The 14,544-nt window shown below is 34.9% G+C and overlaps 1 protein-coding gene across 1 annotated transcript; it reads right to left on the bottom strand.

Annotated features, from left to right (window-relative positions):
- Positions 1 to 8,554: 8,554 nt before the first annotated feature.
- On the bottom strand, positions 8,555 to 9,507 carry LOC127799112 (cytosolic sulfotransferase 15-like). The gene has a single exon (XM_052332850.1). It carries the CDS (start codon positions 9,505 to 9,507, stop codon positions 8,590 to 8,592), a length of 918 nt encoding a protein of 305 aa, XP_052188810.1. The 3' UTR covers positions 8,555 to 8,589.
- Between the last annotated feature and the right edge of the window lie 5,037 nt (positions 9,508 to 14,544).

The following is a 14,544-nucleotide window of genomic DNA, read 5'->3' as shown; positions in this document are numbered from 1 at the left end:
AAATGCGTGATCGATCGACCTCGATTCTCGTGCCAGGCGGTCTCTAGTTCAAATTCGAGCCTCAACGATAACCTAGACATCATGTGCATTCAAAGGGAAATTAATATCTATTTTCCCAATTTTCTCCTTATTTTTCCCTAATTGCTTCCTATTTTTTCTCTCAATAATTCCAAATAAATACCTATTCAATTAGTTTTCCAAATTTTTCTCCATAATAATTCATAAAACAATATTTATAAGCCTCTGGGATTTTCTGGAAATTTTCCATATTTTTCTCCTATTTTCTCAAATTTCCATAATTACTTTTCCTTGAGAAAATTTATTTCTCATCGATTTACTTCGAATATACTTCAATAAAAATCATCAAAACTCATCAAATAAATTCCTTATACTTCTGGAATTTTTTCATAATTTTATAAAAATTGTTCCTATTTATTTTCTATTTACATTTCCTTTCAAAAATAAAAAATAATTATTTCCCCAAGAAATTTCCAAGATAAAAATTCATAAAAATAAACTATTCATATTTCTTGAATTTCTGAATATTTTTCCAGAATTTTAATTCCTTTAATTCTATGTTTTATCGAATTTTCTATATTTTCAGTATTTAAAAAAACACAAAAAATACCTCCGATCATCTTCTCAGGCGACGGCGACCGGCGACCTTCTCCGATGGCTGATCTGAAGACACCATCTTGAAGCTCTCTTCAAGTCGATCACAATGGGACCCTCACATGGCCGAAAAACTTACCGGAAGCTGCCCGATTTGACGATTTACAGTCCGGCTCCAGCGAAGCTTTGCGTTTTTCGGCGAGCCAAATTGACCTTCGATTTAAATTCCGATTGATACGAAACTTTTCAGATCAGTTACCCATAACCTCGCGAACAAAAGCCCCTTATTAGATCTCTCGATCAATCACTCTACAACCCGATTTCATCTTCACTCTCTATATATACACGGCCAAATGCAAAACACCCCTATACCACTCCAAAAATTCCCAAAATTCCCAAAATTACTCCTCACAACCTGGGGAACAAAAGCCCCTTATCCCTGACCTTTGATTCGCTCCCAAAAGTGAGAAATCCGAAGTAAAATTGTTGATGCAAACCTTCACCAAAACTCGGCTATTTATAGCCAAATTCGTCCGATTTTTCGACCAATCAGAAGCCCTTACTTTTCCCTCACGCGACCTTGGCCATGCCCTGTCGAAGAGAAGCTCCAAATCCCCAGATTTTCAGGCCAAAATCTTGGCCAAATCTGCCATGCTTTGGCAGATTTTTGAAAATTGCAGTTTGGCCCCCTTGAACTTCCTTTTACATTTTGGCCCTTATCCTTAAGCCCCTGATCTTCCCAACACTATTACTAAGACCCTCAAGATTAGTACTTCTCATTTCTCCCTTGAAACTTTCGAAAAATTACCGTTTTGACCTCCCTCAGGCATTTTTAGAAAATTACACTTAGGCCCGATTGATTGATTTGACCTCAAATCCATTCGATTCTACCTGAAACGACTTAAGGGTTGTTCTACGCATCGAATACTAGTCCTTGAAACTCTCCGTTGACTTTTTGGACATCGTTTACAACAATTCGGTAATACGACCTAATTGGCAGCTGTATTTTCGCTGTACCGAAAGCTGTTCCCGGTCTCATTTCTTTTATCACTAAAAATTATAATTTAAATCACTTGTCGTTACTATACCATTTTCCTTGGATGTCTAGGGTCTGGGGTACTCCCTCTGACTAATTCGGTCGTCCAAAGCTGTGTTAGTGTACCCTGTAGTCTTATTTTTTTCAAAATTCCAATTATGCCCTTTATCAAATATTATTTTTATTCTCAAATTATTCTCGGGTGTTACAATTAGTGACAATCCTATATGGTCGTCACTGAATGTGCAACCTTAGTGAGGGTCGTGCAATGTTGATCACAGATGGGGGAGCATTAGTGATGACCCCATATGGTTGTCACTGAATGTGCAACATTTTAGTGAAAGTCGGGCAACGTCGATCACAGATTGGAGATCATTAGTTAAGACCATATGTACAACATTTTAGTGAGGGTCACGTAACGTCGGTCACAGATGGGGGAGCATTAGTGACGACCCCATTTGATCGTCATTGAATGTGCAACCTTTTAGTGAGGGTCGTGCAAAGTTAGTCACAGATTGGGGAGCATTAGTGACAACCCCATATGGTCGTCACTAAATGTGCAACCGTTAGTGACGGTCACTTTCGATAGTCACTAAATGTTCAATTTTAAACTAATAAAATGAATCCACTTAAATAGTGATGGTGTAGTGTTTGAATTAAAAAAGTATAGATATACTAATGTCATCAGACAAATTAAATTATAAATTTATATATTTTTTTAATTCTAGATAATCGATCACTTTTTTATTCAAATAACTGAATATTTTAAGTAATTTTATTTATCTAGTCATAACAATTCTTGTAATACTAAAAAATAATTAATTAAAATTTACATTCACTATAAAAAGTTTGATTTTTTCTACAAAATTATAGAGAAAACACTTATTTTTCACTACATCAAATCATTGTTAATCAGATTAATTTTCGTTGTAAATTGATTTGCTTTACTTTTTGTCATCAATAATTATATTTTTATAGTTAATTCTATATACAATTAATAAACCACTACGATATCACTAAATTCAATTTTGTAGTAGAAAAAGTCATTTTTTTGGGAATAATATTTTTTTCTAAACCTATACTAACTCATACAATCTAAATGAAATCTAAAGCACACAATATATAACTTCAAAAACTTATAATTAATCATATAAAATAAAACTAATGTCAACCACACACTACAAAAAATCTCTAACTATTTTTAATATGATTAGTACATAATACAGATACAGTGTAATGATAGCAACATTAAATTTAACTTCGAGTATCTTTCTTCTTATGTTATTTATGCATTGCAAGAACCTAAAAAATATAAGTAAATAAAAGATTAAATAAATTAATATAATTTGTTTTAATGTAAAAGATTTATAATAATTTGAATAAAGAAAACTAATCATACTCATAGTTAAGAAATAGTTATACCACTTTTTCCTCATTATTGACTATAAATTTAAATTCTAACCGTAAAATAATAAAAAAGAATTATTAAGATTTAACTAATATTTATATAAGTAATCCCTAAGTTGACTATATTTTTTTATAAATGCATGAATATAATTATTAAACTAGCTTAATTTAACATTAATTATTTATTGATAATACAATGTATTAAAAAATTATGAACACATTAAAAAGAATATAGTATATTAAACTAATTTATTATAATTATTAGATTTATAACATAATTATATTTTTAAATAAATATTAATTTAGTGCAATAATTTAAATTATTTTATTATCATAAATTATTAGTTAAATTATTTAATAATTATTATATTGAATTATGTCTTAATTTTTAGAATGAAACTCGTTATTTAACCCGATTTAGAGAAATTGGAACAAGATTCAAATATGAATTTTACAGGAAAGCTGTGATGGTAGCGGGGGACTTGGGCCGTTAGGGTATGGAACTGCCCTAATCTCCATATATATATATTTTCTCAGTTATTATAATTATAAAATATTTTATTTTTATAAATTATTTTATTTTTATTTAATAATTAAATATTTTAACTTAAAAAAAATTAAAAAATAAATAAGCAAGCAGGAGATGCTCCTGCCCTATCCTTGCGCCCCCCAATCCCCCAAACTCCCCAGCCCTGCAATCATTCTAACCCCAAATCCCCAGCCCCCAAAACCCCCATATCCCCAATCTGCAAAACCTCCGTATCAGCCTTTTGTCACCTTCTACAGCCCTTTGCTTCAACACTTCCGCTTCCGCAGCTTCAAAGCTTTCGCTTCAACGCTGCTGGCTCCGCCTCCGTATCTACTATATCTTAGATTTATATACTGTGATTGCATGGTGCGTATGTGTGAGGGTTGCGTGAATGCGTATGTGATCAGATCTAATCAGCTTCCCACTTTCTTCTTTGTCATGACCAGATCTACCCAAATCCTTATTGCTATCATCGCCGCCCGCAGCCAAATTTGCCCAAATTCTCTGCCTTCTTCCCACATTCTTTCTTGTCTGATCAAATCTGCCCAAATCCAGTCAAATCTACCTAGATTCGATCAGATCTGCCCAAATCCTTACTGCTGTTGTTGTCGTTAGAGGCTAGATCTGCCCAAATCTGCCGCATTCTTCCCACATTTTTCCTTGTCTGACCAAATCTGTCCAAATCCAATCAGATCTACTCAAATCTGACCAGATATGCCCAAATCCACCTCCTTCTTCCCTATCGTGACCAAATTTGCCCAAATTCGTCACATCAGCCTTTTATCGCTTCTAGCCTTTCATCCGTCATGTCTCCACCTGCAAATCCCTCATATCCTCCATCATGTCCAACTAGATCTATCTAGATCCGACCAAATCTACCAAGTACCCAAATCCGGCAAGATCTACCCAGTACCCAGATTCAACCAAATCTACCCATATCTGACAAGATCTACCTAATATCCAAATCCAGTCAGATCTACTCAGATTCGACCTGATCTACCCAATACCCAGATCTAGCCAAATCTACCTAGCTCCGACCAAATAAACGAATAAAGTATCATTTATTCGTTTTTATTTCATATGATATCTATTTTCCTTTTTTGTTTTTGTACAATTTCAACATAGACTATCTCTCTCAAGATTTCTTCTCCATTAAGTTGTTAAATAATTAAGGTCTTTTCCAACTAATAATTCTAATACATATCTATTAAAAATGTTATTAAGATGAAATTTTTAACTTATTCTCTTCTAAGAAAGAAAGAAAAAAAGATCTTGGAATTGCCTGACCAATTAAACTAAACTATACCTATTAAATCGAAACAATCACTTGGCCTAATTGATCGAGTAAGCAAAATACCCAGTATATTCTTATCAGGTGAAATAGATGATCATTTCAAGTGAAATCTTATTATTCTTAAAATATATTACCTTGTGTACAAATGACATAATATGAGTTTAGATATATACGGCTGAGTTATCATTCATCAAATTTTATTAAATCATTCCTAATACTTTTATCCACTTAGGGGCGTTTGTTAATTAAGATATAGGATGAAAAAACTAAAATATGAGATGCATTTCGAACTTCTATTCTTTTCAACATATTTATTAAACTTATCCAAAAAACTTTAAAAAAATTATTAATGACATTTTATCTTGATCTTTCAAGATATGCTTATCTCTCTCCCCTCAAGATAAGTATATCTCGATTTTTATAGATAAGAAAAAAAAGACATTTGTGTCCTATAGTGCATTTTAAAAAATTTAACAAACAATTTGATAAAAATCTTGAAATGTTTTTCATTCTTATCTTAACCATTTCATATCTTGATTCAGAATGCATTCTAACCTTATCTTAATGTCTCTTATTTTGCTCATTTTAACAAATACCCCTTTAGTGTATAAGTGAACGAGTGTTATTTTAAATGTTAAAATTAAATATTTACATAATATTTTTATTTATGATACCTTATTTTAACAAGTATTTTTGCGAATCAGAAATATTATTTAAACAAGTATTCTTGACATTTTTAATGACATTAAATATAAAATATAACACATTAACGCGAACACGAACATACCAAAAAAAAAGTGTCAAAGTAGCACTTTTGGGAAGAGAACAGAATGGCGGAGTGAAAGCTATTAATCATAACAGCTTGCAAGGCTAAAACAAACTTCTTGGACAAGAAAGGAGAGATTATGGGTTATATATGAGAGTTTCGTCTGCTAAAAATGATCATATTTAGCCTTAGAGAAATATTTAGATGCAAAATATTCATCTTGTTTATCTTTATTAATATAAAAATTTAATTTACAAATTAAGGATCTATATAAAATAGTCTAATATTTCATTAGCTAATTAAGAAGAAATCGTTGGCAATAATCATTTATATCGTGAGGGAAAGCATATTATTCGTGAGAACTAAGTCCAACTAATTAGCGCTTTGAATGGTTTTGATCTCTTTTCGCCTTTTGTGCTGTTGATACTATTATGTCCAACTGTCGAATCTATACTCTTGGCTAGGATATCAACCAGGTGTTGCCTTTTAAAGCGACAGTTAGGTTAATTGAATAAATTTATTAAATTTAGATAGAGATTAATAAATAAATTAAAATGCTTAATTAATAACTTAATCAATCAAGATTGAAGTAATTGAATAAAGTGGATTTGTTAGATGAATATAAAAAATTGTAGTCTTTAATCAATTAAATTTTAATTATTTAAAAAATAATTTATTTTTTTTAGTTGCACAATTTAGAATTTATTTTTTTGAGTAATTAATTATTTAAATAAGAGATTTAGTTAACAATCTAAATTATTAATTATTTATCATTTTACTTGTCTTAATTGTGTATACTTGTATATAAATTAAAAAAAAACACATTATTAACAAAAGATAAAACACATTTACCCTGCTAACAACTAAATGAACTAAATTACTCTCCCTCCTCATACATATTTTATTAAATAATATTTATTTAATTGAGCAAGATAATCTTATATCAAAATAAAATTGAAATATTTTTTAAATTAAGATATAAAATAGTCAAGATAAATATGAGAAATATTTTAAATTTTTTATCAAATTATTTATTAAATATTTTAAAATACATTGAAAGATATATAGATTAATTTTTTTAAAAAAATTTAGATAAAAAGTCATATAACTTTTTTTTTTTTTAAGAGTTAGTAAATAATTTTAACAAATAAACACTTGATATATATAACATTATAACCATCCTCTGGTTGGAAATTACTAATAAGTTCACAGGTATTATTGTGACTGGAAGCTACGACTAGCTTTCTACTAATTCCAGCACCCACCCTATTTTAAAAAAAATTACACAAATCTCTTGTTGGAAAAATCACTTTGTTCTAGACGTACCATTTCCAGGAATATCTTGTTGGAAAATGATAAAAAGGAATTACCCTTTGGGATATGTCTGCTACTAGATAGCTAGGTTCCCTGTTTCCTAAGAAATGAAACTATGGTGCAAAAGAACAATAGAGCTCTATTAGTGAGGGAAGCATGATAAAGCAATACTGTAATTATAGCATTACCACTATACAATAATGTAATTCAGAGCAACAAAGAAAAAGAGAAACTTCAAATAATAATAAGAAACTAAGAAATGCAATAGTAACCATAAATTTCCCTATATCACTAGCAAACTAGTAATAAAGCCAAACAACCTGATGCCAATGATAAGAAAGCAAACGCAAAAATGGCTTTTGTTGGTTCCACTGGATATTAAGTGTGTTTTTCATTAGACAAGGCCACTTGGAACAACATGATACCAATGACATTGTTTTTCAGCCAAATATATATTTTAACCTTTATATTTGTATATTTTTTTTTATTTAGACACTCGAGTTTTTTTGTCATTTCAATTACACCTCAACAAATTCGTTGAGAGTAATGAATTTAGGGGTGTATTTGATGATGGAATCTCTAATTTCTAAAGGTAAAACCCTAAGTCCTAAGTAATTCATATTTAATTGAGATTCTAACAAAACAAGACTATCTGGTTAAGGAGTACTAAGGAAGGCTCAAGCCCAAGTCTACACCTATACCTGGCTCGCCTAGTCTATCTAGATGATCTAATCTAACCATCCATGTGGTTTCATCTCAATTTATATTGACCTTTTAGCTTACTTATATAAATACAATATATATTATGTATTTATTGTATCATTATTACGTTGTGTTTAAGTATAGTGACTAACTTGAGCGTTGAAGAATTAATAGGGAGACTAAACCTCAACCTCCTTCTGTAGAAAAAATTAATCTAGATAAGTTCAAACTCAAGAATTATTATAATTGCCTTAAATACGAGGAGAGTCAAAAAACAGGACAACTATTGCACGAATCGGATAGTAACAATTATATGTGATTGATAATGGCATACGTCATCCTAAAATTAAATAAGTGTGACGTGACATATATCCTACTATTAAGGTCTAAACTATGTTAATAAGTAGAATGGGGAGAAATCTCACATCACACGCTGAAAGAGAAGATGTAGAAACAAGAAAATTACTATGGAAAATTCAACTAATAATAAATTTTATTATGATTAAAACAGAACTCAATCTTATTTGATGGTAAATACAATTTCATTTACACATTTTGAATCTTAAATCAAATCCCTCGAACTTATCGTGTTTAAATTTTTTTCTTAGCTCTAACCGTGTAATTAAAGAGTCACATAATCAGTCTAAATTTGATAGATGAAATCCATTCCATAATTAAAACTTTTATTTTAAATGTAATTGAATTCTTCAATTCCATAATTTAAATAACACCATTCCAAACATTAGAATTGGGAAAAATCTTACAAGACTGCCAAATTCTTGAGCAAAGCATACTCAAAGGAGTAGAAACTTGGGAAATGACCATATATATATATATGTATATGTATATGAAATTTAACTAAGAATTTCATGAATGGCCACAAGCAGAACCCATCTTATTTGAAGGTAAAGACAAGGCATTAAATATTATTAGGACGTTTTGAAGGTTAAACCAGAACCCTCAAGTTTGTCATGAATGAGATTCTTTAGGGCCTCGGCCACAGATGAAGAAAGATAATTGGACCAATCTCCAACCTTTGCTTTCCTGAAATATTGTTTGTTATCGACGGGACTTTGATCATCAAATTTGCCACTCTTGTTCACTTCCAAATCTTTCAAATTCTCAAAGCTACACAGCCTGCATATCTGTTCAGGCATCCCGTCCCTTTCTTCCTCCGTTGAAAATGGAACCCCCAAGAACTCGGCCAGCTTCTTAACGTAAAACACATCATCTTCCTTCAAGTCTTCGTACTTCAAGAAGAGAATTTGGCCCGGATTCTCTTGGCCGGCCTCCCAATATCCCAACATATGATCCCAGAAAGGGCCAAAAGGGGTAATCCCAGACATACAGTACCTTTTGGACCACTCATCCAGTGAGACGGAGTAGTGACTCTTGGACTGTATACTGGATGCAAAGTGCCAGTAGGAGATGAACTGGTCCAAGGGATTTCTGCATATATAGACAAGCTTGCATTTGGAATTAGTTTTGATGGAGGCAGGCAGTGCAGAGTATGGCAAGTGAGTGGAAAGAATTCTTGGGCTGGGAATGTCTTGGAGATTAAAGAGAGGAGGCTTTCGGTAGATTTGGAACTCAAGAAAAGGAACAAGAGCGTGGGGGCTGATTGAGAGCAGCGGGCTCTCTATGAGCCGATGCTTGCTTCTGTTGGCTACGGCGAAGATGAGGGCTTTCAACCAGGTGGTGCCGCATTTTGGGAAGGAAGCTAAGATCGTATCAGTTTCATGTGCCTGGAAATGCTGTTCACAGGAAACGACGTTCTCAACGATTCTCTCATGACACCAAAAACCTTGGGTGCAAAAGGTGAAATCCCTCGAGGGCTTCCCACACATTGTCCCACATATGTGGGAGGGTTAGTCACGATACACGATAGTGTACCAGATAGGAGGTACAGTGTATGATACTCACAAGGAGCCACCCCCATAGAGGGGTGAAACTCTCACACTGCGATTGCCATTGTTGGAAGTGAGTGTGTATGTGTGTGGTTTTTATTTTTATTTTTATCTTTCTTTTTTGCTTGGTCCCCAAGGTGTTCTAGATTTCCTTAGCCCCCAAGGTGTTCTAGATATACTTGGGCCCCAAGTTCTTCTAGATTGGCTTGGTCTCCAAGTTTCCTTCATTGCTAAGTTTATGGAGTGCCTTTATATATTGGTTGTGTTGGCTTATTTTTGTGTGTGTGAAGTTTTCCATTCTCCATGAGCTTTCACGTTTTCTCTCCTCTTAAGTTTTGCCTCCCATCTCGAGTTTTCTTCACTAAGAGCAAGCCCATCCTAAGTTCTGCTAGTTCTGGTCGTTTGTGACTACTGTTCATTGGAGAGGTCGTTTCATCCTGTTGAGACAGTCACCGTAGTCTGCTTGCTACCGATGCATGGCGCTAACTGTCTTCAGGATAGTGCAAAGCGCGACTCGGCCGACTTTTATTCCTGCCTCTTCCACGTTCCAGAAATTTGTTCCTGATTCCTTGTTATTCCAGCTGCAAGCGTTGCTGTTCAACTGTCTTTCCTACTTTGCTGTTTTAGTCTGGTAACCTCTGTTATTATTCATTTGTTGTTACTGATTATAAGCTCCTGTTGTAATAGTAGTTAAATATTGTAGTTTACGTTTCTTGCACTATAGCGGGTTATAACTGATATATATCCTTGTATCAAGCAAGTTATTTTTGTATAACATACGCATCTATACTCTCTGTATCCTTAACAATCTGAAGACAGTTAGTAAAAGAGTCTAGAAAAGATGGATGCCCTTATTCTTGTTGATGGTTTTGGTGTCGTTGCTACTGGTTTTGCCTCGGGTTCAAACCCGCCCCCTGTTGTTATCTCGGGTCTTCACCCGCCAACTGCCTTTGTTTCTGCAACAACTTCTATGCAAGGGCTCAGTTCAGCCGTGGCCAAGCCAACTCCACATGTTGAGAAGCCACCACTATTTAATGGTGAAGATTTTAAAAGGTGGCAATAGAAAATGTTGTTCTATCTGACCACGCTGAATCTAGCCCACATCCTCAAAGAGGATTGTCCCGTTGTCTCGGAAGAGAATATGACCACAGAGACTGTGGCTGCGAGGGAGGCATGGATGCACTCAGATTTCCTTTGTAAAAATTATATTCCGAGTGACTTGGCCGACCCGCTGTATAATGTGTACTGCACTGCGTATGCTACTTCTAAGCAATTGTGGGAGGCCTTGTAAAAGAAATATAAGCTTGAGGACGCTGACACCAAGAAATTTCTGGTGGGCAAGTTCCTGAATTACAAGATGGTTGATACCAAATTGGTGGTCAACCAGATGGAGAAACTATAAATCGTCATTAGTGATTTGCATAGTGAAGGATTGGTCATCAATGAGCCATTCCAAGTTGCCGCTGTGACTGAGAAACTGCCGCCTTCATGGAAGGATTTCAAAAACTATCTCAAGCATAAACGCAAGGAGCTATCTATGGAAGATCTGGCCCTTCGTCTTCGAATTGAAGAAGACAATCGTAAAGGAGATAAAGTCTCAGATAGATATGAAGCTAAGGCTCACTTAGCCGAGGCTCTCAAATCTCAGCCTAAGAAGCAGCAAGGTAAGAGAGTAAGCGGATTGCTGGGTCCGAAGAAGTCCACTACCAACAAACGCATTCAAGGCACCTGCTGGGTATGCGGTAAGATAGGCCATAGGGCTGTGGATTACAGACACAAGAAAGGTCAAAGCTCTGGTAGTAACCAACGCAAGTCTAAGCCTTCTTATACCAATATGGTGAAAGATGATGAGCTCGTTGCAGTCATCACTGAAGTCTGCATGGTTGATAACGCCAAAGGCTGGTGGATTGATACAGGTGTTTCAAGACACATTTGCAAGGATAAATCCTTGTTCTCAACTTATGAGAAGATGGATGGCATTGAAAAGGTGTACATGGGAAATGCCGCAACCTCGACTGTGGAAGGCAAGGGCAATGTGCTGCTAAAGTGGACATCTGGGAAGATCCTGACCCTCACAGATGTCTGGCATGTGCCCGAGATTTGCAAGAATCTGGTGTCTGGAACCTTGTTGAACAAAAATGGGTTTAAACTCGTTTTTGAGTCTGATAAGTTTACTCTTACCAAAGAGGGAATGTATGTGGGTCGGGGATATTTAGATGATGGCATGTTCAAATTGAATGTACAGGCCCAAGTGCCTAAGAAGAATAATAAGAATGACTCTTTTGCTTATATTATTGAGTTGTGTGATGTTTGGCATTCAAGATTAGGACATGTCAATTATTGTTCCCTCCAAAGAATGGTTAATCTAGGGTTATTACCTAGCTTTAACATTGATAAGGGACACAAATGTAAAGTTTGTGTTGAATCAAAGTTTACAAGAAAGTCGTTTCCATCTGTGGAAAGGAATAGTGAATTACTCGACCTAATTCACAATGACGTTTGTGACATGAAAAGTACCCCCACTAGAGGTGGAAAGAATTATTTTGTCACATTTATTGATGACTGCAGTAAGTATTGCTATGTATATTTACTACGCAATAAAGATGAGACCTTTGATGTTTTTAAAACATTCAAGGCAGAAGTTGAAAATCAACTGGGAAAGAAAATTAAGGTGCTCGGATCAGATAGGGGTGATGAGTATGAATCATCAGCTCTGTCTGAGTTTTGTGAATCTCATGGTATAATCCATCAGACGATAGCACCTTATACACCACAACAAAATAGTGTAGCTGAAAGGAACAACCGAACTTTGAAGGATATAATAAATTGCATGTTAAATAGTTCGGGTTTACCCTATAATTTGTGGGGGGAAGCGTTGCTTACTGCAAATTTTATATTAAATAGAATTCCACATAAGAAGTCTGGCAAGTTGCCTTATGAAATGTGGAATAGTAGACAACCCTCCTACAAAATCCTAAAAGTGTGGGGGTGTTTGGCCAAGGTGCAGGTTCCTTTACCTAAAAGGACTAAACTTGGTCAAAAAACTATTGATTGCGTCTTTATAGGTTATGCCTCGCATAGTGCTGCCTATAGGTTCCTGGTAACAAAGTCAGAAATTCCTGACATTAATGTCAATATGGTTATGGAATCTATAGAAGTGGAGTTCTTTGAGAACATCTTCCTTTTTAAGGGAGATAAACCCAGTGCAAGTGGTTCTAAGAGAACTCATAAAGCAAGTTCTTCAAAAGGCCAAGATGGGCAGGAAATTGACATTGAGCCTCGAAGAAGCAAAAGGGAAAGGAAGGCCTCTTCCTTTGGCCCAGATTTCCTAACCTTTGTGTTAGAAGATGAGCCGCAAACCTATGGTGATGCAATGTCATCTCCTGATGCTCCTTATTGGAAATAGGCTATTAATAGTGAAATAGATTCCATCTTGCAAAACAATACCTGGGTATTGGTCAATTTGCCAGCTGGGTGTAAACCAGTTAGGTGCAGATGGATTTTCAGAAAGAAATTAAAGGCCAATGATACTATTGATAAGTACAAAGCTAGGTAGGTAGCTAAAGGCTATTGTCAGAAAGAAAGACAAGACTTCTTTGACACGTATTCTCCAATGACGAGAATCACGTCTATCAGGATGCTGATTGCTATTGGAGCGTTACACAACTTGGAGATACATCAAATGGATGTAAAAACAGCATTCCTGAATGGAAATTTAGAAGAAGAAGTCTATATGGAACAACCTGAAGGGTTTGTAGTAAAGGGACATGAAATGAAGGTTTGTAAATTAGTAAAGTCTCTTTATGGGTTGAAACAGGCGCTTAAACAATGGCATGAGAAGTTTGATCACATAATGTTGTCGAATGAATTTAAGATAAATGAGTGTGATAAATGTGTTTATGTAAAAATCATAAACCAAGAATGTGTCATTGTGTGCTTGTATGTGGATGACATGCTGATAATGGGCACGAATCGAAGTGTCATACAATCCACAAAGCAAATGTTGAACTCACACTTTGACATGAAAGACCTTGGTCTTGCTGATGTTATTCTTGGAATTCGAATAATAAGGAATTCCAAAAGGTATGCTCTTTCTCAATCGCATTGTATAGAGAAAGTGTTGAGAAGATTTGGTCACTTCGAGAGTAAGCTAGCAGTTACTCTGTTTAACCCAAATTCAAAGTTGAAGAAAAATTATGATGAAGGTGTATCTTCTTTGGAATATGCCAGAGTTATTGGGAGTCTGATGTACATTATGAATTGTATTAGACCTGACATAGCCTACTCTGTAGGCAGGCTAGCGAGATACACGAGCAATCCCGGGCATGACCATTGAGGTGTATTGGTCAGGATGCTTAGGTACTTGAAGTACACCCTGGACTATGGATTGCACTATACAAAATATCCACATGTGCTGGAAAGATTTAGTGATGGTAATTGGATCTCCGATAGCTTAGAGACTAAATCAACCAGTGGGTATGTATTCACATTAGGTGGTGCTGCTGTGTCGTGGAAATCTTCAAAACAGACCTGTATAGTACTGTCAACCATGGAGTCAGAGTTTATAGCTCTGGATAAAGCAGGTGAAGAAGCTGAGTGGCTTCTTCATTTCCTCGAAGACGTTCCATTATGGCCAAAGCCTATTAATGCTATTTGCATATACTGTGACAACTTAGTTGTCTCAATGAGGGCTAAGAATAGTGTTTACAATGGAAAGTCAAGACACATTAGGCGCAGGCATAACTCTGTCAGAGAATTGCTCACAAATGGAATAATTTACATTGACTACGTGAAGTCAAAAGAAAATCTAGTTGATCCTTTAACGAAAGGAGTGACTCGTGAGTAAGTCAAATTTACATCGATGGGAATGGGGTTAAAGCCTTTAAAAATGACTTTTTCGGTGGTAACCAAACCTAGTTGACTGGAGATCCCAAGATCTAGGTTAAATTGGCCAACTGGCTGGAATAAGTCATAGTT

Source organism: Diospyros lotus, chromosome 4, assembly GCF_014633365.1.
Source record: "Diospyros lotus cultivar Yz01 chromosome 4, ASM1463336v1, whole genome shotgun sequence".
NCBI classification, from domain to species: Eukaryota; Viridiplantae; Streptophyta; class Magnoliopsida; order Ericales; family Ebenaceae; genus Diospyros; species Diospyros lotus.
Note: the sequence above shows the minus strand (reverse complement) of the source record. Positions and strands in the feature narration are given on the sequence as shown.